The following is a 21634-nucleotide window of genomic DNA, read 5'->3' as shown; positions in this document are numbered from 1 at the left end:
TGACCCCTAGACCAGGGAACAGGAATCCCAACACCACCCAGTCTGGATCCCTGAAATCCTCTGGGGAAAGGGAGGACTCTAACAGGGAAGGGACAGCCTAGCCCTCCCCTCTCTGTGTATCCCCACACACCTGCATTCCAGGATGTCCCTTCCCTGCATCAGCATCTGAAAACCAAGGATGACTTTCCAAGAAAGTTTCCTCACTGAAATAGTTAATCAGGACTGATCACATCCCCCAGCTCTCTCCCCCCAGCTCGCCACCCCTCTGAAAAAAAATCAGAATAATAATTAAAAGATGCCTAGAAACGCTCTTGGAAGAGCATAAATTCTGAAGATGAAAGTAAATGATTAAAATAATTAAATACTTCAAGTTGACAAGCAGAAGCAGAATCTTGCCAACGGACATTTGTCGGTAATTAGTTAATTAATCCTAACACAAATTATAAGCCATAACAAACCAGTCAGGCTGAACGTAGCCGGCTGTTCGGAATTAAACTTAGAAAAAGAGGGAGTGAGGGAAAGAAGAAAGAAAAGTTTGAAGATTCTTGTGGGTCTGAGGGATGGTGCTGTGCTCTTCACCACGGGAAGAGCAGCCAGGCAGGAGCTGGGGCAGAGCAGGGCTGTGCTCCCACCTGACAGGAGCACAGGGGCTGGGATGCTCAGAGCAGGGGGTGCAGAGAAGGATTTGGGATTTCCACCCATTTTCTGTGAGTAAATGTGGCAAAAAGCTTCCCAGCTCTGTTTCCCACTCTGCCACTGCTGCCAGTGTGCACTTGAGATAACGTCCTTGCCAAAGGAACGATCTGGGATGGGCAGCTGGGGTCCCCTCAGCTCCCTGGGCAGGTGGGGACATTAATCCAGAGGTTTCTGGAAGACAGGTTGGACCAGCATCTGGGAAGGGCTCTGTCCTGGGATGCTGGGAACCAGTTGCCCATTAACACCCTGTTTTGGAAAGTGTTTCTAGGACAGGCTGTAAAGGCAGGGTCAGTGCTGGGGAGCTGGGTCCTGCCAGGGAAGCTCGGTGCAAATGACACCAGGCCACGTGTGCGGTCAGCAGGGACCTGGTGTGAGCCTGGTGCCAGCCAAATCACCAGGGAGATGGGGAGGATAGATGGGAAGAGGTTAATGAGCTGCAGGCTGGTTTCCCACCTCCAGTCACCTTGGCTCAGGTCCAATTTTCAGCCCTAGATTGAGCGAGGCCAGTGATCCACAGGCAGGACTCGGTGACTGACAGCTCATCTGTGGCTGCACCGCCTGTTCACACGTCCAGCCGGGGCTGGGGAGGCACTGCAGGGCCAGGCTTTGCCCTTCCTCCAGCATGAAAAACTCTGGAACAGCCAGGACTCGGAGTTCCTATGGAGAGGACCTGCACATCCCCAGCTCGGGGACACTGCCGGGTGACAGACTGGGCCGAGGACAGCTGGCAGCGCAGCCTAAGTGAGAAACGGGACGTGCAGGTCGCAAATGGGCTTTTATCGGGAAGGAAAAGAAGGCAAGAAGTGTTTTGAAAGAATAAATAGACAGCAGGGAAGTGTGACCAATCCACAGATCCCACACTGTCAGGGGAGTCGCCAGTGCCTGATGTGCCACGTGTACCATGTGAGGGACAGCCCGAACATGTGAGCACACATGACCATCTCCTGATGGGAAAGAGATTATTTACAGGACAATAAGAATTACCACTGAAGAAAAGCAGCCCCCATCTCTTTTGGCCCAAGCTCCCTGAGATGCCTGTGGAGCTGGTTCCTGTTTGCCATCAGACCCACGCAGAGCTCTGCTGAAGAGAAAGTTCCATCCGCATGTGCGTGAGCATGTGTACGGCGTGTTCGAAGTGTTTTGCATTATGTGAGCTCTGACCTTCAGAGGGGAACAGAAGGAATATTTTCCCCCCTGAGGCTAGAGTTGTCAGTGAAATGTCTGTCTTCCTTAATAATTTCAATCCGGGTGACAGGGGACAGGGCATTTTGCTCTGAACGAACGCACTGTAAAAACTGTCAGATGGAATTTGTCTCAAGAAGCAACATTTCCATCCATTCGGGGTCATAATTACAGGCATCTTATGACCTGTGGAGCAGCACATTTTTCTCAACCAGAAAAAAAAAGGAGTCCTAAAATAGGTGGTTTGTCCTTCTGCAGAGCTTTGGGTTGAGCCTGAATGGGCTCTAACAAGCGATGGTGATCTGCAGCAGAATGCTTTCCTCGTTTGTTTGTTTGTTTGTTTGTTGGCTGTTTTTATAAAATCCAGAACGAACCGTGCACTGAAGTGACGTAGCAGAAAAGAGGGATAGAAATTGCCATTCACTGGGCTGGAGTAATGGCCTGTTTCTCCTATATCCTGTCTCCTAACTGCCTGCCTCTCTGAATTTCCTCCACACTGACACTGGCCAGCATCTTGTTAATGAACTGAATAAGTAACTCAATGGGTGATTAACCAAATGAGCATGACGATAATTTGATTGTGCTTTCCCCACTTTTAAAGCACAGGAAATGGTAAGAAAAGTAATAATTCAGTGACCAGCAGGAATTCAAACTGGAGGAGCTGGAGGGAGCTGGAGGGAGCTCTGACTAGATGTTGCTGTCTATTAATGCCCCACAACACTGCAGAAATCTATGTTTTGCCAAACATTTTGATTTCTTGATTTGTGCCTCCACACTGGGGAAAAAAAACCCAACTCAATGATTTCAAGGAGCTTTTCCTTTTATGGTTTAATTTTATTATCAGCAACATTTACGAAATGGATGATCCTGCAAAGATGAGGCTTTGGGGTCACCAGCCCAGACTGCGTGACAGACCCTGCAGTTCCTGCTGATCCCCCACCTCACTGAGGTCTGAGTGACAAACTAAGCTGGGACAGGGAACCCAAAGTTACCACAGTGGGAAGATGTTCTGCAGTGCTGGGGAGTGCTGGGAGAAGTGGGAAAACTGAGCGATAACAGCCTGTCCCGGGCCAGCCCAGCTGCTCATGCTGCACGTCCTCTTCCCCACTCCGAGGAAACAACGATGACCACGGCAGAACCACTGGGAAGGAGCATCCAGCCCAGGAGCAGGGCCCCAGCTGGTCTCTGGAACGTTCTCACCTGCAAGATCAATCCTGCCAGAGACACGAGTGTTAATCAGCTGGTGGCAGGGGCAGGTTACAATCCATTTTCACCTGCACACTCCAGTGGATGCCCCACTCTTGCCATCACAGGTGGAGGGTAAACACTCTGCAATGGGCCTGGGAGGGGAAGCAGAGGGATGCCTGTGGGATTGCTGCTGCCAGGCACTGATATTCCCTGACAAGTTCAGCAGGAATGAGTACTCTGGGAAGGCATTTTTCTGGTGGTGGGAGAGGAGGACACAGTCCCTCCATACTGACCTCAGCTTGGGAAACATCAGGAGGTGAAAGGGTCCTCCTGAGGTCAGAGCAATCCCTCCGTGCCCCTGAAAGCCAGGGCTGCAGGGGGATGCCGACAGCCTGCTCTGCATCCCGGGAGAGCCAGGCTCAGGATTTAAATCCCACAGACAAACCCCCCATCCAGGTAGTGTCTAACACCCATCTGTCAAAGCAAACGTGGGAAAGGAGGACTCTGTAACTTTGCCTGCTGAAACTTCAGCAAGAGCTGCTCTCTGGAGACCCTGAGGCATCGTGGTGGGGAGGACAGAGCCAGATTGGCACCAGGGTTGCCCACAGCCTGGGCACGGGAGGAACAAGGTAAGGCTCGTCCCTGCCCATCCCTAAGGGCAATCTGTTTAGGGATCCCATGTTTAGGCCCACAGAAAGTCAGCTCCAGGAGCTCTGGGGAGCCCAGACAGGGAGATTAGGAGCAAAGCCCTGTGTAAGCCTTGCAGGGTTCATTCCAGGGTTGGTGATCCCAAAGGCACGCTCCAGCAGGGAAGAGGAGCTCAGTGCATCCCTGTGCTACTCCCAGCTTTTGGTTTTGGAATATCCCCATGTATAAATGCACCTAACTGCAGTGTCTGTCGTGAAAATAAAACAGGCAAATGTACAGATAATTTTAAGACATGCTGTAGCCTGGACAACTTCCCTATAATGGTGGAAAATATTCCCTGATTTCTGCCAGTGCCATGGACCAGTGTCAGGAGCACCTGAACCCCAGGAAGAGGTAAGTGGGTGTGCACTGGCTTGCATGTGTGTTCCTAAACAGGGAAATCCAATCTGCCAAGAAAATTCAATAACAGCCTTCACATTTAACTGTACCCCAGGGCCCAGTAAAAATCAACAGGGATGGTAGTTGTGGATTTTTCGTTAACCTTTCTCTTAAAAAGGTCTCAAAAAAATAGCCACTGAATGAGAAGAGCTAGTTGTACATGTGGAATAAGGATGGAAATCTACAGGGGGAAAATGAGTGTAAAACTTCAGGTTGGATCGACACAGAAAATCCTTCGGTAAAAGAAAACCTCCTGGTTTGATTTACACACGCAGCACTCGATTGAACAAGTGTTGCTACAGGCAATTGGAAAACAGTCAAAATGGTGAATTTGCTGCTTGCACACATTTATACCCCTTCCTGGAGACAATCTGCTGTTGCTTTTTGGCATGTTTAGTATTTTTTAAACCGCACAAAGGTTATGCCCAGTCCTCTCAGTGACACAGGGATTTTTTGGGTGTAGGTGCAGATGGGCATTTGCCATGTGCTGGAGCATCCCGAGTTTTCTCCCCTGTGCTGGGCACTGCTGAGGCTGAACGTGGAATCCTGGGTTCGGTTTGGGAGCCCTCATGACAAGGACATGGAGGGGCTGGAGCCTGTCCAGGGAAAGACACACAGAAGAGTGTGTTACAGAGAAGGGAATGGAGCTGGGGAAGGGGCTGGAGCAGCTGAGGGAGCTGGGGGGGCTCAGCCTGGAGAAAAGGAGGCTCAGGGGGGACCTTCTGGCTCTGCAATCCCTGACAGGAGGGGGGAGCCGGGGGGGGGGTCGGGCTCTGCTCCCAGGGAACAGGGACAGGAGGAGAGGGAACGGCCTCCAGCTGTGCCAGGGGATGCTCAGGTTGGACATCAGGAGGAATTTCTGCCTGGAAAGAAAGGGTGGTCAGGCCTTGGCAGGGGCTGCCCAGGGAGGTTTGGAGTGCCCAGCCCTAGAGGAGTCTCAGGAAGGCCTGGCCGTGGCACTCAGCGCTGTGGGCTGGGGGACAAGGTGCGGGTGTGTCAACGATCGCTGTATCCCCGCTGCATCCCCGCTGCATCCCCGCTCCGTCCCCGCACCGGGACCCGCCGGGGCCGCTCCCGCCCCGCCCACTCCGCGCGCTGGGGGGCGGGGCCCGGCGCGGTGACGCCATCGGCGCGCGCGGGCAGCGGGGCCGCGCTGTGTCACGGCCATGGAGTACCTGATCGGCATCCAGGGCCCCGACTTCGTCCTGGTGGCCGCCGACACCGTGGCCGCCTCCAGCATCGTGCAGATGAAACACGGTGAGACCCGCCGGGGGGGATGTGGGGGGGAGCTGCCCTGCCGGCCCGCTTTCCCCCCCGCGCCCCGGGGCTGTCCCGGTGCGGTGTCCCCGGCCCTGCCCGCGCTCCCAGGCCGAGCTGGGCCCCGGGGGGAGGAGGGTTTCGCACGGGTAAAGGTGCGGGGAAGCAGTGCCGGGGGATCCAGGTGGGGTTTGGTCGGTGTTGGAGGTGCCAGCCCGCGGTTCCAAAGGGCCTCTCTAAAGATCCCAGTCCTGAGCCCGGGGCTCAAAGGGCCGCTTGTGAAGCTCCCAGTCCTCCGCCAGTACAACTGTGTGTTATATATATTATTATATATAAATTGTTCTATATTATTATATATAATAAACACTGTGTCGGGTTCTCAGCTTAACCTCCCTGTCCAGCTAAGCCTTGTTTTGCCAAACAGCCTTTTTTCCACTGATAAAAATGTACATAGAATATAAGACTTAGTTTGGAGGGGAGGGTTAGGGGCATAACCCCATAAATTTCACATAATTGTTTAGAATATTGGTGTTTGCTGGTAATTGCTTTAATTAGCAAATGAATTTCAGCCTGGAGAAGAGAGCTTCAGGGTGACCTGACTGGCCCTTCCAGGACCTGAGGGGAGCAACAAGAAAGGTGGAAAGAGACTTTTTCCAAAGACCGGGAGTGACAGGACAAGGGGCAGTGGCTTCACACTGACAGAGGGCAGGGTTAGATTAGAGATTAGGAGGAAATTCTTCCCTGTGCCACCAGCTGTGAGAAGCTGAATGTCAACATTCGCTCAGGAAGACATTTTTGGTGGTGTTCCAGGTCACGGTGCACCTATCCAAGTCTCTTTCTTGCTTCTAAAGAGTCCTGGTGTGTCAGGATATTGGCAAAATAATTTACTCCTCTGACCACAGCTCTCAGTGTTGTTTCTCTCTGCCTAGACCATGACAAAATGTTTAAGATGAGTGAAAAGATCTTACTGCTGTGCGTGGGGGAGGCTGGAGACACGGTGCAGTTTGCAGAATACATCCAGAAAAACGTTCAGCTCTACAAAATGAGAAATGGTGAGTGAAGCAGGGCAGGTACTGGAGGTTGGGAGCAGAGCTGGGGTGGTTTCCAGGTGAATGGTGGTGGGAATACATTTACACAAATATTCTACTAAGAAACCCATTATTCTCTTAATGTGTCCATTGCACGCCAACTGTTACCACCTCTTCTGATATACTGGACAAAAAAATTCAGGCTACATGTCCTTAATATTTCCATTTTTTGAAGCCAGGTACATTGGCATGATCTGTAAAGACAGGAGCTCCCCAGATTTGGAGGGTCCTTTTTGTGCTTGTAGCTTTGAGAAAAAGCGGGAATTGGGCACACGACATGACATTTCCTCGCTGGAGAACATCTCTTTATTTCAGACAGGAGTGGGGAGGCGGGGAGTGACCCCTGAGCGTGGGTTTGTGCTGCTCTGCCACAAGTGCTGATGTTTCTCCCCAGGTTATGAACTCTCTCCCACGGCAGCCGCAAACTTCACCCGGCGGAACCTGGCGGATTATCTGCGGAGCAGGGTGAGTGGGGGCTGAGGGACCTGGGCACAGCCCGCAGGGGACATGGCCATCCTCAGGGCGTGGGAGCTGCTGTCTGTGCTGGGGAATTGGGCAGGGGCTGCCCAGGGAGGGTTGGAGTGCCCAGCCCTGGAGGTGTCCCAGGCAGGCCTGGCCGTGGCACTCTGGGCTGGGGGACAGGGTGGGGATGGGGCACGAGGGGATCCATGGGCTGGGAGGGCTTTTCCAACCTCACTGGTTCCGTGAATCCACGTTGCTGAGAGGATGTCTTAGTAAAATATAACTTTATTTGCTAATTTAAAAAACTTATCACATCACTTATCAATAACTGATACAGCTATAGACTTAAAATCCCAGCCTTGGGCCCAATAAACACTTTGTCACTCACTGCAGACATGAAGTGAATTAAACCCCTTGATAAGATTGGGGGTTTTCATGCAAATGCACCAAATCCGTTTAATCTTCTTGGAAAGTGATTTTGTAGAGCAAAGCTGTTTGATGTACTTAGCAAAACAAGTGCCTTTTGTAAACAGCAACATGAAGCTTTCAGTAAATATCAAATCCAAGCTGGAGCTGTGTTTTCAAGTTACTGAACTGCAGTGTTTCCCAGGGTGATTTTTTTCGAAGTGTGAAAAGATGTTGTGAAGGGGCAAATGGACTTTTAACAATGCAAGGTCAGGAAGCATTTCATTGAGAAGAATGTTATGTGAGAGAACACAGGAAGAAAGAGGATGTTGAGAATGAAGTTGATCAACTCTGTCAGGGGTAGAGTGTGGGGTGAATTGTGTTACATTCTGACAGTGCACTGCCCAGGCCTGAAGTGAGGTTTGATGGTAGCAGATAAAGAGCAGTATTAACCTCAGAGCTGTACCTGTGTGGAGTGAGAGTTCTCCAAGAACTCATCCCAGGAGCAGCCAGAGGTCCTTGTTCTCCTTTCTGACGTGGATCACAGCTGCAGGTCACAACTTTTCCTGGTGGGTCCCTTCCAGCTCAGATGTGATTCCACACGACTCATCTGGTTTAAATGGCTTCAGCCAGCTCCGTGGCTGGTGCTGATGGTTGGCAGTGGTGCTGTTGGCTTTGGCTCGTGTTCAGGTGGGATTAGGAAGGTCTGTGTGTGTTTTGTGCCCCTCTGTGCAGTTTTTGAGGCTGAGATGAAGCAGCAATGCTGCTGCTTGGGGCCCGGCCCTGGGGCCTGCCTGGTGCTGGTGGCTCATCTCAGGGACATCTGACCTGCAGGGATGAGACTGAGTGTCCTGCCCCACTGAAGCAGAGGCAGCTATTTCTTACACGTGATTCCAAGTACCTTTAACTGGCCTTTTGGTGGACTTGCCCATCAGGATTGATGTGACACCGTTGTCTCCCTCTGTGCCTCATCCCTTGAGGCCTGATCCTCCCTGTGGCTCCCCTCCTCCCCGAGCCCACGCCTGTCTTCCAGCTCACCTGCTCCAGATGGGCAGCACAGTGGGGAGGACACTGGCAGAGGCAGATGTGTTTATTTACCGGAGACAAAACGCTGCTCTGGTGCAGATGGCAACGCCCCGGGGCACGGCGCTCTCTGACACTGCTGTCACACTACACTGCTCCCCACACTGCAGGGAGAACCCTTCCTCTCCAACCACAGCCCTTAATGACTTGTTTGTGGGATTTAGAATTTGATAATACGAGCCTTGCCATCAGAATTAGGCTTTTTTTTTTTCCTGTGAATTTTGTTACGTTTCCCTCATCCTGTGTGGGATACCAGAGGGATTAACACCGGTGCTCTGTGTCTGTTTAAATTGCATGTGGGATTCCTGGAGGTTGCTGGTGTCAGCATGTGGATGAAAAAAATTAAAAATTTAAAAATTTTAAGGTGAAATGTGACAGTGCCTCCTGTTAGGAGTAGGGAAATAGTTGAGAAGTAGAAAGTTTGGTGGGGAAAATGTAGTTTCTTGCTGTATTGGCACTCACCACGTGGAGCTGTTACAGAGGCCAGAAGGTGTGTGAAGGGGAGAGGTTAAACTGCAGCAGGACTTTCTCAGGCACTGGACTCTTGTTGGAGGTGAGTGATGCTGTAGTGTGAGAGGACAAGGGGAAATGGCTTAAGCTGAAGGAGAGCAGAATCAGATGAAGTCCCTTCCAACCCAAACCATTCCATGATTCTGCTGTTACCTGCTCCAGCCCCTCTCTCAGTTCACCACGTGCTGGGTTTAGTACATTTAACTCACTGCTGAGGTTGTGTGTGGGGAGTGGGAAGAACAGCCCCCTGTCCCTCCCAAGGTGGTGAAGTTCAGTCTCTGGTGGTGATGCTGGTTAATTATAGGTGACAGGGTCTGGCTGGAGTCCAAAGGCAGCCTGGCAGCTCCTCTCCCTGTGTCCACACTTGGCAGGAAACTTCCTCGCTCCCACCTTTCCCCCCTCGCTGTGACTTTGGCTTCCGCCAGATGTCACAGGGCTGTGTCACCCCCCACCCCCCCTCCCGAGCTGAGGCCGGGCTGTTTAGCACAACTCTGCTCTTCAGCTGTAAATTCTGAAGAATTTCACACCTTTCCTAATTGCTGTCGTTATTTTAAATCAAACAGCAGTCAAGTGCAAAGCCAAGGGCTGGGGAACGTGTCTGTGTAGGAAGGGGAGTTTGGGACAAAGAAGGCACGTTCTGGGGTGTCAGTCAGCACTCATTTGGTAGCCCTTTAACCACACCAGTCTTGTCAAGAACTGTTGGCCTGGTTTGAGTCACAGAAGCCAAGGAGGGATGGACTAAAGGAATGGGATGTACAGGAAATTCCAGTGCCAGCATCGGGGTGTTACGCTGCAAATTTCATTTATAATCGTGGAGGGAGTAAATAGATTATGTAGATTTCCTGATGTTTAAATCCTGCCTTTCTTCAGTAATAAGGCATGGGGGATCATTATTTACATTTGAGTTTTAAGAAGTCTCAGAGACCATTAGCAGGAGAACTTACAACTGAAAATCAGTTTACAGATGGGTTTAAGTGTGTATAACACCATTTATTTATGGTTGAGTATCTCGCATATGCCAATGTTGGTAATTCCAAGTCACACAATAATTTGAGTGATCTTGTGTCATGGCTCTTAAATATCAACTTGTGTGATGTTTCAGAATAAATAAATGATGAAATGCAGCCTAATTAAACGAATACAGCTGCATGGTAACTTCTTTCCAAATATTCCTGGATGCTTTGAAGATTAAATCACACCATTTACAGTGATGTTTGATATATAACTGAAGCCTGCTTCGTTCTTTCTTACTGTCTGAAGGTAAAAATACAGTGTCCTGTGATTTATTCTTTTCTTGCATGGAAATTCACTGTGCTTGGTATCAAAACGAACTTTTTCCTGTGATACAGTTAATGTTTTGGCTTTAGGGTAAAATTCTGTTTGCTTTTTTAATCTGTTGGTTGCATCATCATTTTTTTCTTATTTTGTTGCTTTGTTGATCCAGCCTTTCCAGCAGTTTAGAGATATCCTGTTAGTACAATTAATTTAATGAGAACCATTATGTAGATATGAAAATACTGGAACTATATAAAAGCTGCTTTTAAAAATACACACAATTCCCACATTTTTTTTCTGAGCCTACATTTAAAAATAATACAGTGCACGTGTGTTTCATGGTCTTACAAAGTACAGATCTTGGAAGGAGATGTGGGAGAAGAAGGGATGTTTGATTTATTCACGATGGTGGAACACTAAACCCAGAACATGGAGGAAACTGCCAAAGATTAAACTTGGTGCATGCAATAAAAAAATCAAATTGCCAGTGAACAGGACCCTGTGTGTAACTGTCTGCACTGTGTGAGAGTTTTTATGTGCACTGAAAAGGGCCGTGGTCACCAGGAGGGGCTGGGGAAAGAGCAAAGAGCAGGTTAAATGAACAAAGAGTCCTTAGAAACTGCAAAACGTTCGTGTTGTGCTCATGTGTCGACAGTAAAATGCCTCATGTTTTACGCTGAGATGAAAGAATCTGGTGTGAAAACCGCATTCAAGTTTGAGTGTGCTGTGAAAACTGTAAAAAAAACCCACCCCAAACACGCTTGGTTTTCAGGAGAATCATTTTTATGGGTTTGTTTGCTCGTGCAGTCCATGGTACCAGGAGACCTGACGGCTGAGGAGTTGGGATCCGAAGGATCCCAGGGTTTGGGTGTCAGTGCTCTGATGTAACCGTGCTTTGTGCTTGCAGACCCCTTACCACGTGAACCTTCTGCTGGCTGGCTATGACGACCACGAGGGCCCTGCCCTGTACTACATGGACTACCTGGCAGCCCTGGCCAAGGCTCCCTTCGCAGCACATGGGTACGGAGCATTCCTCACCCTCAGCATCCTCGACCGCTACTACAAGCCAAGTAAGTGGAGTCCGGGCCAGGAAAACTCTCCTGTTTCAGTTTAGGTCTCAATGTATTGATCAGTGAGACTGACATCGGCCAAATCAAGTGTGATTGCTGTGGTGCTGCAGGTTGGAACTTGACTTTCTGTTAGATAAAGAAGGCTTTGGGTGTTGCCTTGCTGGAATGGTAATGTGAAACTGGTCAGCTCCTGAGTTTTTTTCCTGATTGCAACTTAGACTGAAGTGAAGGAAGTTTCAGTTTATTCCAAAACATGAGTAGACTTTCCTGGACTATTGGCTGCTGGTAGTCTGCTTTTAATGAACAACAGTGTGGTAACTTTGTCTTCCTGCTTGTCTGTTGGCTCTGACGTGTACACTTTCCCAGATTATCAATCTGCAGAGGGCAGGTCCTATTGCTCCATATCTTGGATTAGCTTTGTGTGTGATACATTAAAAACATTCAAGTGAAAGGATAAGCCTAGTGAGATGGTCTCCAGCGCTCTGAAGTGGTGGTGATTAATCATGGAATATGAAATGGTTTGGGTTGGAAGGGACCTTAAAACTCATCTTGTTCCACTCCCTGCCATGGGCAGGGACACCTTCCACTAGCCCAGGTTGCTCCAAGCCCCGTCCAACCTGACCTGGGACACTTCCAGGGGTGGAGCAGCTCCTCTGGACAACAGATTTTTGGACTGATTTCCAGCTCTGTGCACGTGGCAGCTGCTCGTCATAACTATTGCACGTGTTTGTACCTGTCTGAAGTTTTAATTTTAGAATCATAACCCACTGCCAAGGAATGAACATGGCCCCATCCCTGCTGTACAGATGAGGAAATTTGCAAAGCTTGGAATATTGTTAATCTGACATCTTTGGCTTTGCCTACAAAACAACTTCACTCCTGTGTGCTAAGTTGAAGTTAATATCTCTTCTCTGCGATTAGAAATCCTTTCATCCACCTCCTGCAAGAAATGTAGCTGTAAACTGGTAGTTTTATTCAAATGGAATTTCTGCCTGAACAGTGGATGCAGATCTGGAACAAAGTGTAGAAACAAATTTTGAGAGATCCACAGACCTCAGTTGTCTTCCAGTCGTGTCCCTTAAAAATTCTGTTGTTCCATTTGCACCGTTCCCCATGGAACAGAGCAAAATAAAGACCTGCAGTGCATTGCCATGGCTTGTCATCCCTGTGGAGTGCTGGATTTGAGCCCACAGTGTTCGAATAGCAGGAGCATCCCACACGTGCCTTCCCCACCACTGAGCTCAGCCCCGGCAGGAACGCTGTGCTAAACCCATCCCCACCTCCTGCCCCCGCCTGGCAGCCGGCTGGGGCAGCTGGAGCTGATTTAGGGCTGGAATAAGCTGGAGGACAGGGAGGCAGAGCCCAGGCCCTGGCCATGGGAGGCAGAATTCCGTCATGCTTCCCACTGCCTGGAACAAATCGATTCTCAATGGCTTGTTGCGGCGGGAGCGCCGCGGTGCAGGCCGTCCCCAGGACATCTGGAAAGGGTTTGCTGGGAGCTGGGAAGGAGAGGTTTTGGTGCTCAGCTGAAAAGTTGTTTAAATTTAATAAAGTTGCTGCGGGGAGAGAGAGAGATGGCCTCTAATGGAATCAATCTGTGGATGTTTTCCCTTTCAGGTATCACACGTGAGGAAGCCATGGAGCTCTTGAAAAAATGCCTGATGGAGGTGAGTTGCCAAACTCGGGCCCTGGTGATCCTGAGAAAGGGATGTTTGTTTGCATTCACTCGCTGAGACTTTCCTGTTCCCCCCTTGCCACGTTTTTCTCTGCCTTTGCCAGAAGGGTAATAAATGCACATTGGCCAGATGTGGAGGAGCTACTGAGGGAAGGGATTTGTGGGCACTTGTGTTGCCTTTGCACGGTTCATGTCCTCCAGAACCTAAACTTGGAGCTTAATTGCTTTTCTTTACTTCTGCTTCTTCCATGCTTAGCATAATATTGATACAGACCTTTTCCTCTGGTGGTTCTTCTGACCATCCTGCAGCATCCTTGTGTTACACTTAAGCACTCTGGAAGTACGTACTAGCTCTTTTCCAGCCTCTGAAATGATACCTGAGGTAAAGCCTTGGCCTTAAAGTCCATGACCAATATTAGTGTAAACAAGACTCCAGGTATTTCAGGCACCAAGGCTTTTATTGTAGGAAAATAGTCTTTATCCTTGTCAAACATAACTCTGGGGAAACATCAGGAAGAAATGCTCTAGAGAGGTCCTGCTTGAAGTATCTTTGTGATACATGCGCTTTGTGCCCAAAATTGTGGCCCAGTTTAGTCTTCCTGCCTAAATGTTGACATGTAAGGCCTGTGTATTTTGCATCTCCAGCCTGGGCTTGTCTGACGTGGATTGTTTTACAACAGAGGACAAACTCATCGCTAATTCATTCCTGAGCCGTGAAAAAACCCACCCTAGTTCCTAACGTTTCAGGTCACCAGGAGCAGGATGGAAATTCTGTGGTGCAACAGCATGCCTCTTGAATTGTATTCTCCTCTTTTATACAAGCTTTGAGTGAATCTCATCTCTTCTGTCTCTCTGTCTTTGCTGAACAGCTCCAGAAACGCTTCATCCTCAACCTGCCCTCCTTCAACGCGCGGGTCATCGACAAGGACGGCATCCACGACCTGGACAATGTGCCCCTTACCAAACTGGACTCCTAACCCCCGAGATCCTTCTGCAGCAGTCTTCTTGTTTTGTTCACTTTTGGGTTTGGTTTTTTTTTGTATTCATTTGAAACACACCAGTCATGTACTGCAGTGGGAGATCAAATAAAGATTGACATTTATATAGCCAGTTTTATCTTTTTATTCCGCTGATCCTTCCTGAGAGGATTTAAGTAGATTGTTCCACAGTGAAGGTGAAACTTGATTTACTGTTCATGGGGGCACATTCAGGTTATTTATCTTTCCTCTTCTGAGATTTTACTGCTCCCCAAATCTCCTGTGTGGGAAAGTTGTCTTTTCTCCATGACACCGTGCTGTCATCTCCTCTCATCAGTAAAGCTCAGCAAACCCCACACAAGTGTCCCATGCCCATCATGCACCACATCGACTTTATTTTTCCAAAGATGTTACCGCTGTTCACTTTACAAAATAATAATCAGGTTTTCAAAGGCTTGATTTGCTTTGCATATAATTTTCTTTGACTTAAATTAGATTGAAATAAAGATTTTCACACAGAGTGGAGTTTAAAATGCACTTTTAACTCACCTGGCCATGGTTACTGGGAAAGAGTTTCTGCTGGCACAGTGGGTTCATAACTCCTTTAAATAGGATTTAAATAATATTTTAAATAGAAACTGATGTATCGAGTGATTTTTATAAATTGTTTTATCTATGCATTTAGAAGTCCACGAAAGCAGTTTGATGAGAAATTAAACTGCAACGCTTTTCGTAAATCTTTTAATTACTCTGAACTAGTTAGAGCTTTGTTTCCATGAGACTAATCCCTGGTCATGTAGGCTCTAGATGCTGCTTCCCTATGAAACCCCCATTCATGGAACAGCCTCGGATAATTATCATGTGGCTGATACTTGTGGTCTGCCCAGAAGTGATTCTTCTGAGGTGAGTTTTTGGTGTGACTCCCTCCCTACTTCAATTGGCATTAAAAGTGCCCTGGGTGCTTATTTTATATTTGAGTTAGCTTGGAAAAAAGGCTCTTGGAAGTGGAAGGATGGATGTGTGCAGGATTGTGTCATGGCATAACAGCCAGGTCCTCAGCTGGATATGGGGACAGACCCAACTCTTTACTTGTCAAAGATTTTTGGGTTTGCCTCCAAACATTCCTGCCCCGTGGAATAGATAAGAACTGGATGAGACTGAAACTTGCTTAATGTCACAGGAGGAATTTGCAGCTCCAGTGCCTTAACTCACCCTGCCTCTTACATAAATCTAATTCTCCCCTGAAGTCCTATCAGGCTTTGTAGTTTAATTCTTCCCAGAAAGAGTTTAATTATCCCCTGAAATGGCTGCTCTGAAATTTGTATCTGAGATAAAGTACATTTTGCTAAAATTTACTTTTAAAAACCTTTTAGACTTCACACCCAGCAGTCCCCAGCCTGATGATTTCCTCTTGGCAGGTCACAGTGAACACGAGCAGAGCCTGAGCCTTGTCATTCAGCGACTGAAATCTCACCCCTTCGTGCTGCATTAATGCGCTTGTTTAGCCTAATGCAGCATCTCTAATTTATTTTCCCACTGATGTTGAATGTTTTTGCAGGTTTCTTGTCTCCTTTCAGGCTCATCACTGCAGAGGGGCTGAGCTGATGTGATATTTTTGTCACTGCATATCAAAGCGGCGCTGCCTCCTTATTGGAGGAATTGGTGGTTTCCGACCCCAAGCCGGGGTGTGGAGCTCTTGGGTGGTGTGAGCCCGGCAGAGAATCCGCCTGCAGTTTTTATTGGCACCTATTTGCATGCAGGTGATTAATAAACATAAAACAATTATGCCCTGCTTGGATTCAGGTTGGAATGGAACATATGTTTAGCCCGAGGGCACGGCCCAGGATCTGAATCCCCCACGGAGGGGAAGATCCAAGGGGTTGCATCCGAAGCCAGTGGAGCAGCAACCTCGAGGAATGAATAAATGCAGCCCTTGATTCCAAACCAGGAACAAAAGAACTGGCCCACAATGAGATTGGACTCTAACAAAGCAGATTTTTTGAGGACTTTCCAAGAATTTACACTTTTTAAGGAAGAGTGTGATGCTTTTGCTGCATAACTTAATTTTTAAGGTCTACGCTGCTGATGTTTAAATTCAGAAGCCAGTTTTTTGACAGTAATATATAGAATCTGGTTGAAAAATCAGTATCTTATGTTACTAAAAGAGAAGGAAACTCACCTGCTTCAAGTTTAACCCTAAAGCTTTTCAAAGTCGTATTTTGCCTAGAATCCAGGAGTCCCTTGGAAAGAATTCACCTTTCCATTTGAAATGCGTCTGAATTTGTCATGACAGGCCTCTCTTTCATAAGAGATCTCTGAAAGAACTGAGCACAGCAAGAAAATCCTTCTTTGTCCTAATTTTTGTGGTTCATATTATAAAAAGTGAAGGTTGCAGACGAAGGTGCCGTGGTCCTGGGGCACTGTGGTCACAGCGAGCTGCTCTGCCTCGCCTTGGCTGGTAATTCTGACCATATGTTCTGCTCCCAAGGCCTCAGGGCCCAAAGAGTTAACAAGGCCCTTTTTTTCGTGTTAGGTTTCCTGTTTAAGGATGGTGTTTTCCTGAGGAGCAGATCATCACCAGCTCATCTCTCCAGAGCTCGGAGCCCGCTCCAGGATCAGTTTACAGAGCCTTTGTGCCTTAGGGCCACGTTGGGTTGGGAGTGCTTTGCTGAAGGAGGAATGTGAGTGTAGGTGCAGCACTCACAGGGCTTTTTCTTGGTGTTAATTCCACTTTTCCCTGAAGAAAATCTGTGTGTTGGGGCAGACCTTCCTGCCAGCAGGAACTCGGACCCAGGGGAGCTGTCAGTGCTCGTCTGCCTGGCAGGATTGTCCTCACAGGGGGTTGTGACTCTGCCAGGGCAGTTCTGCAGCCCAGCAGCGATTTGGTGACTCAAAGTCGCCCTGGGTGATGCAGCTTTTCCCCCTGTGGGGTGGGGAGTGACACCAAGCACTGGCAGCAGTGAACAGCTGAAATGGCTGGAAGGTGAAGCTGTCTCCCTTCTTGCTGCGTTCATCTTTATGGGGAGTTACTGGGGGGGGAGCTCCCAGGTGGATTCACCTCCATTTCCCTAAGATTTCTCAAAAAAAAAAAATCCAAGACCCTGTTCTGTTAAACAACCCAAGAGATGCTCCAGCCCTGGGCAGGTGAATGGCCTTGGGCAGGGACTGCTTTTCTGTGCAAACCTGAGTGCTCTCAGCAGAAACCCGTGAGCCTTTGTAGAGACTCCCCAGCCAAACAGAAATAAAGCACGTTTGGAACAACCACACAGAGCATTCTCAGCAGCCTTTGGGTCTGTTCCTGGTGATCAGTCACTGGCAGAAGCTTTGCCACCAAATGGAACTGTCACTTTTTGGAGTCAAGGCGTGGGAGCAGAGGGGAGAGATCAGGTTGAACTCTCCCAAAGATGTGTTTTCCTTTGCTCTTGTCTCTAGTTTTGACAGTTCCTGCAAGAGGCATCAGCCCATGCCAGGGCTGACATTAGGAATTATGCTCATAGGGTTTGGTTGAGTCCATTTTCCCATCTGAAGCAGGGACAGAAATATTCCTTTTGTATGCAAGAAGTTGGCATTTGAGGAAGGAAAACCTGACTTTGCTACCTGTGAAGCACTCTCTCTGTATTTAAGGGAAAATGAAGTTATCCTACCTGTGAAAAGTTTATCCTTCAAGCCATTTTTAATTCTTTAAAGGTTTAACCTTACAGAGTTTCCATGTCTTGTTATCAGCCATCAACAGTAATTTAGTGCAGGAAATTTTCACTGATCAAACTAAACAGACATCAGTTGTTTTAACAGATTAAAAAAAAAAAAAAAAAAGGCAGCAAAATGGAAATGGTGGAATTAAAATACACAACTTCTCTGTTTTCCGTGCCCTTGACTGTATAGATTTGGATCTCTGTGTTCTCCTGGCTGGCTGAGGATGACGTTAAATAATAAGTTAGTTGTCTTGAAAATGTAAAGTGACAGTTTAAGTGTTTTGTTTCTGTGCTAATGTGCAATTAGGTCGTTATCCAATAAGCTGATTCATGTAAGTCTAACTCGAGACAGCTGTGGAAGGAAGGCAGGGAGAAAGCCCTTTGCTGTTGGGGAACAGGGAGAGGGTGTCCAAGAGGATCTGCTTCAGAGCTGCCAGGATGGGCTTTTTCCTTGTGTTAAACAATAAAGCTTAGCAAAACTCGTGAAAAATTAAATTCTGCTGATCAAACCTACGGAGAGAAAACTCAAATGTGGGTAGATCCGGATGCCAGCAAGTGTAGTATCACTTTTGACCTATAAATCAACTCTAAGGCAGCACTGCAAGGCAGGGCAACCCCAGTGTTGCTCTGGGAATGCAGGAGATGCCATTCCCTGCTCCCCAAGCTCTTGTTTGTTGGGGAACTCCTGTGTGTCTCCCCAGCCTGTGCATTCAGCAGAGGGCACTGATCCTGCACTCTGCCACCTCCTCCCGAACTGGTTTGGCCTCTTCCCCGGAGCTCATCTGGTGGTCACGGGGCTGGGTGTGCTGAGGGAGGGTCAGTGCCTGGGCTGGCAGTGGCAGGTGGATGTGCCAGCTTTGTTTCTTCCCTCGGAAGACACACATTTGATTTTTCACAAGCGTTGGACAGTTGTGCCATGAAGCAGGTTAATTATCCGTGTTTTCAGGAGGGAGGATAGCCTGGGACTCACCAAAACAACCAGAAAGAGCAGCTGGATTCCATCCTCCCCTAGTTCATCAGGCACTGACACGCAGGGAGGCAAAGGAAATCTTCCATTTTTTCGGGATAATACAATTCTCCCTTGCAAAGCAGCTCTGGACATTTACTGCTCCAGGGGAGGATGCTCACAGGGCTTTAGCAGCAGCTGTGCTGGGGAGGAAAAACTCCTGCTTCCAAAGAACTTCCTGTGATTCCTCAGCAAAATCTGCTCGAGGAAAAAAAATAAAAAAAAAAATCAGGAAAAGTCTTCAGTGGCTGGTTTGGAATGTGGGATATTATAACACATTCATTTGCTCCTTCCCAACAGGTCTGCAGTGTGCTGAGGGTGTCATTATGGGCCTGGGCTGAGCAGAAAATGCTGTGTAATTAAAATGTCCCCAGCTGGATTATATGGGAATCAGAAAGTTTCAAGTACATAACCAGACTCTGATATGGGAATTGGGAAAACATTTCCGAAGCTGTCAGCTCGTTTTGTGGTTTTTCTTTCTTTTTTTTTTGAACAGCAGTTTCTTGGATCTTTAAAACAAGTCTGTTACTGGGCAAGGCTGAGTTTGGGATATAAAAGGATTTCCAGGGTTTACTTACTCCTTATTTTCTCTGCTTTACAGTGATAAGGTTCAAACCTGTTTCTCTCTCTCTTTTTTTCTTTTTTTTAGTTTTAAACTCTTGTAGCTCTGAGACAGCACCTTCAAGACAAAACCAATCAAAAGGGGGTTTTAATTTAATTTCTTACAGTGTTCTCTCCAAGCACAGGTGAAACCTGCCCAGAGCATCCCGCTGGGGCACATCTTGGTGGTGTTTCCCTCCGTGTTGATGGTGCTGGGATGAGCCAGGGGAGAGCTGGTTGTGTGAGCTCTGTCTCCTGGATTTGAGGTTAACCCCTGCTGATGTGTTTAGGAGATGGGAAGCCACACGGTTTTGGTTTGGGCTCCAAAATTTGCAGAGACCTGAAGCAAAAGGTTCTTTATGTTCCAAAGCTGTGAAAAAACCTGCTAAGACAGGAATTAATAGAAAACATTTTGCCCCAAACTGAGCTGAACTGAGCTATGTTTCCTTGCAGGATTTGCTGAATTACTCCTTGGCTGAGCGGGTTCAAAGGCACTGACAACTTTTTTTTTTTTTTTAAAGAATACTTTAAAATAGGAATGCTCCTTAATTTTTTACCATTTCATCTGAGTTCTCTACTCAGGTGGGAGCTATAGTGTAGATTCTCTGAGTGGTCTGAGTGCCAAATGTTCTGAAAGATGCTCTGTAGGGTTTCTCCAGTGCCCAGAGGGTGAGGGGCTCCCTGGCCTTTGTGGGGCTGTGGATGTGCCTGTGCCCGTTTTGACCCTGGAAAGCTGTGCCAAACCCTGCCTTCCTCCCAAAGAGAGCCTGAACAGGGCCAAGCCAGACTTATCTGTGCTCCAGGACTGCTCTGATCCCGTGTGCTGATTACTGAGTGCTCCTGGAGGCTCCCTGTGATGACCAAATTAGCAGGAAACTCCAAAAGCCATAACATATAATATATAATATCTAATATACAGTGTGCTGCTGCCATATGACAGGGCTGGCGAGAGGAAATGAAATGAAAATGGGTCAGGAGTGGGAGGCCTGGGCTGAAGCAATTCCTTGTGGTGCCAGGGTCCATTTAAGAGGCAAAACAGCAGCACATTACCAAGAGGGTGTAAGAAAGGCTGTTTTCATGGTCCAGACTGAGCAAACTGGCCTTTCCACCAGCCTCCTCCTCCTCAGCAGCTCCTGCATCCCGTGTGTCCTGCCTCCCTGCTGGAATGCCTTTCTCCCTTTGCTTCCACGTGGAACCAGCAGGCAGCAAAGTGGAGCAGGGATTCTTGAAGGAGAGAACTTTTTATCATTGGAAATAATAAACTTACAGATCCTATCTTTAAACAGTCTTTTGAAATGAATTTGGGGGTTTTTTTTGCAGTTATGGTGCTGGGGAACACAGGATCTAAACCAATAATCTTGGGATCATTGTGTCACCCTCACAAATAACATTTGTTTTGCTGCTTCATTTGAAAACGTTTCCACTTTTGGTGTTTTGATTCAGTTGCACGAACAGGAAAAACTTCCCTTGCTCACAGGCCATGTGGCTCCTTGGGCTCTGCATGCAAAGCTGCGAATTTCGTGGACTCTCCCATGTGAGGGAACGCATTAACTACAGGTCAGCAAACTCTGGTTATTGGCTTGTTTCACACCGAGAGCTGTTATTACCCCGTTGCTTTTAAGGTGCCTGCTTGGAGGTAATTATTTAGTGTGTCCAAAGCCGTGTGGAATTCCAGCACAGCCTCTGCTCCCTGGCGTTAATGATGCAGCACAGTCACAGCTCTTTGTTCCCCTCGGTTTGCCCTTGGGACAACAACTGACTCCCAGAGAATGAGGAGTTTCTCTTAATGTTCTTTTTTTTTTTTTTTTTTTTTTTTACCAGGGCTTGGCATGTGGTTTCTCTGGGTTTGTCATTCATTCAAAATTAATTCAAAAAAGATCTTTCTTTTTTTGTTTCAATTTCCCTTTAGGATTGAAATTCCAGCGTGTTCTATAACAGGCGTAGAAACCATGAGCCTGGATCTATTTTTGCTCTTTGACACGATCCTACGTATTTTCCCACGATAAGATTTGTCATCAGTGTGGGAATTCATACCAGGGCTGAGCCCAGAATTGTGTAAAATTCCCTTTTTTCTGTTAGGATGGAAGGGCAGAGGGCACGTCAGGGAACGGCCTCGTTTGACAGTGAGCTGGGAGGGAACTCCAGCAGGGACAAGAATTGGCCTGGCACGACCCCTGACTCTTCTGGGGTGTCTCTGTGGGCCTGCAGGAGTGAAGTGTCCAAAATTTTGGGAAGCCTCAACGCTTTTAGAAAGTTGATCCTGCGTGACGTGTCCGCTGCTGGTCTTGATCATCTGTGGTGGAATCAACAAGTGAATTCAAATCCTCCAACCTCCTCCCACTCCCGGGTCACTGGAGGCACCCTGGCCTGTCGGGCACCAGA

The 21634-nt window shown here is 48.0% G+C and overlaps 1 protein-coding gene across 1 annotated transcript; it reads left to right on the top strand.

The window, feature by feature from the left end:
• Positions 1–5261: 5261 nt before the first annotated feature.
• PSMB2 (proteasome subunit beta 2) lies at positions 5262–14087 on the top strand. Its single transcript, XM_027900030.1, has 6 exons — positions 5262–5409; positions 6339–6461; positions 6892–6962; positions 11140–11302; positions 12920–12969; positions 13847–14087. The coding sequence occupies exons 1-6, from the start codon at positions 5319–5321 to the stop codon at positions 13952–13954; spliced, it is 606 nt and encodes a 201-aa protein (XP_027755831.1). The 5' UTR covers positions 5262–5318; the 3' UTR covers positions 13955–14087.
• Positions 14088–21634: the final 7547 nt, after the last annotated feature.

This window comes from Empidonax traillii, unplaced genomic scaffold, assembly GCF_003031625.1.
Source record: "Empidonax traillii isolate 1590-97213 ecotype Southwest subspecies unplaced genomic scaffold, ASM303162v1 scaffold700:size438121, whole genome shotgun sequence".
NCBI classification, from domain to species: domain Eukaryota; kingdom Metazoa; phylum Chordata; class Aves; order Passeriformes; family Tyrannidae; genus Empidonax; species Empidonax traillii.
This window is presented reverse-complemented; position numbering and strand designations above follow the sequence as displayed.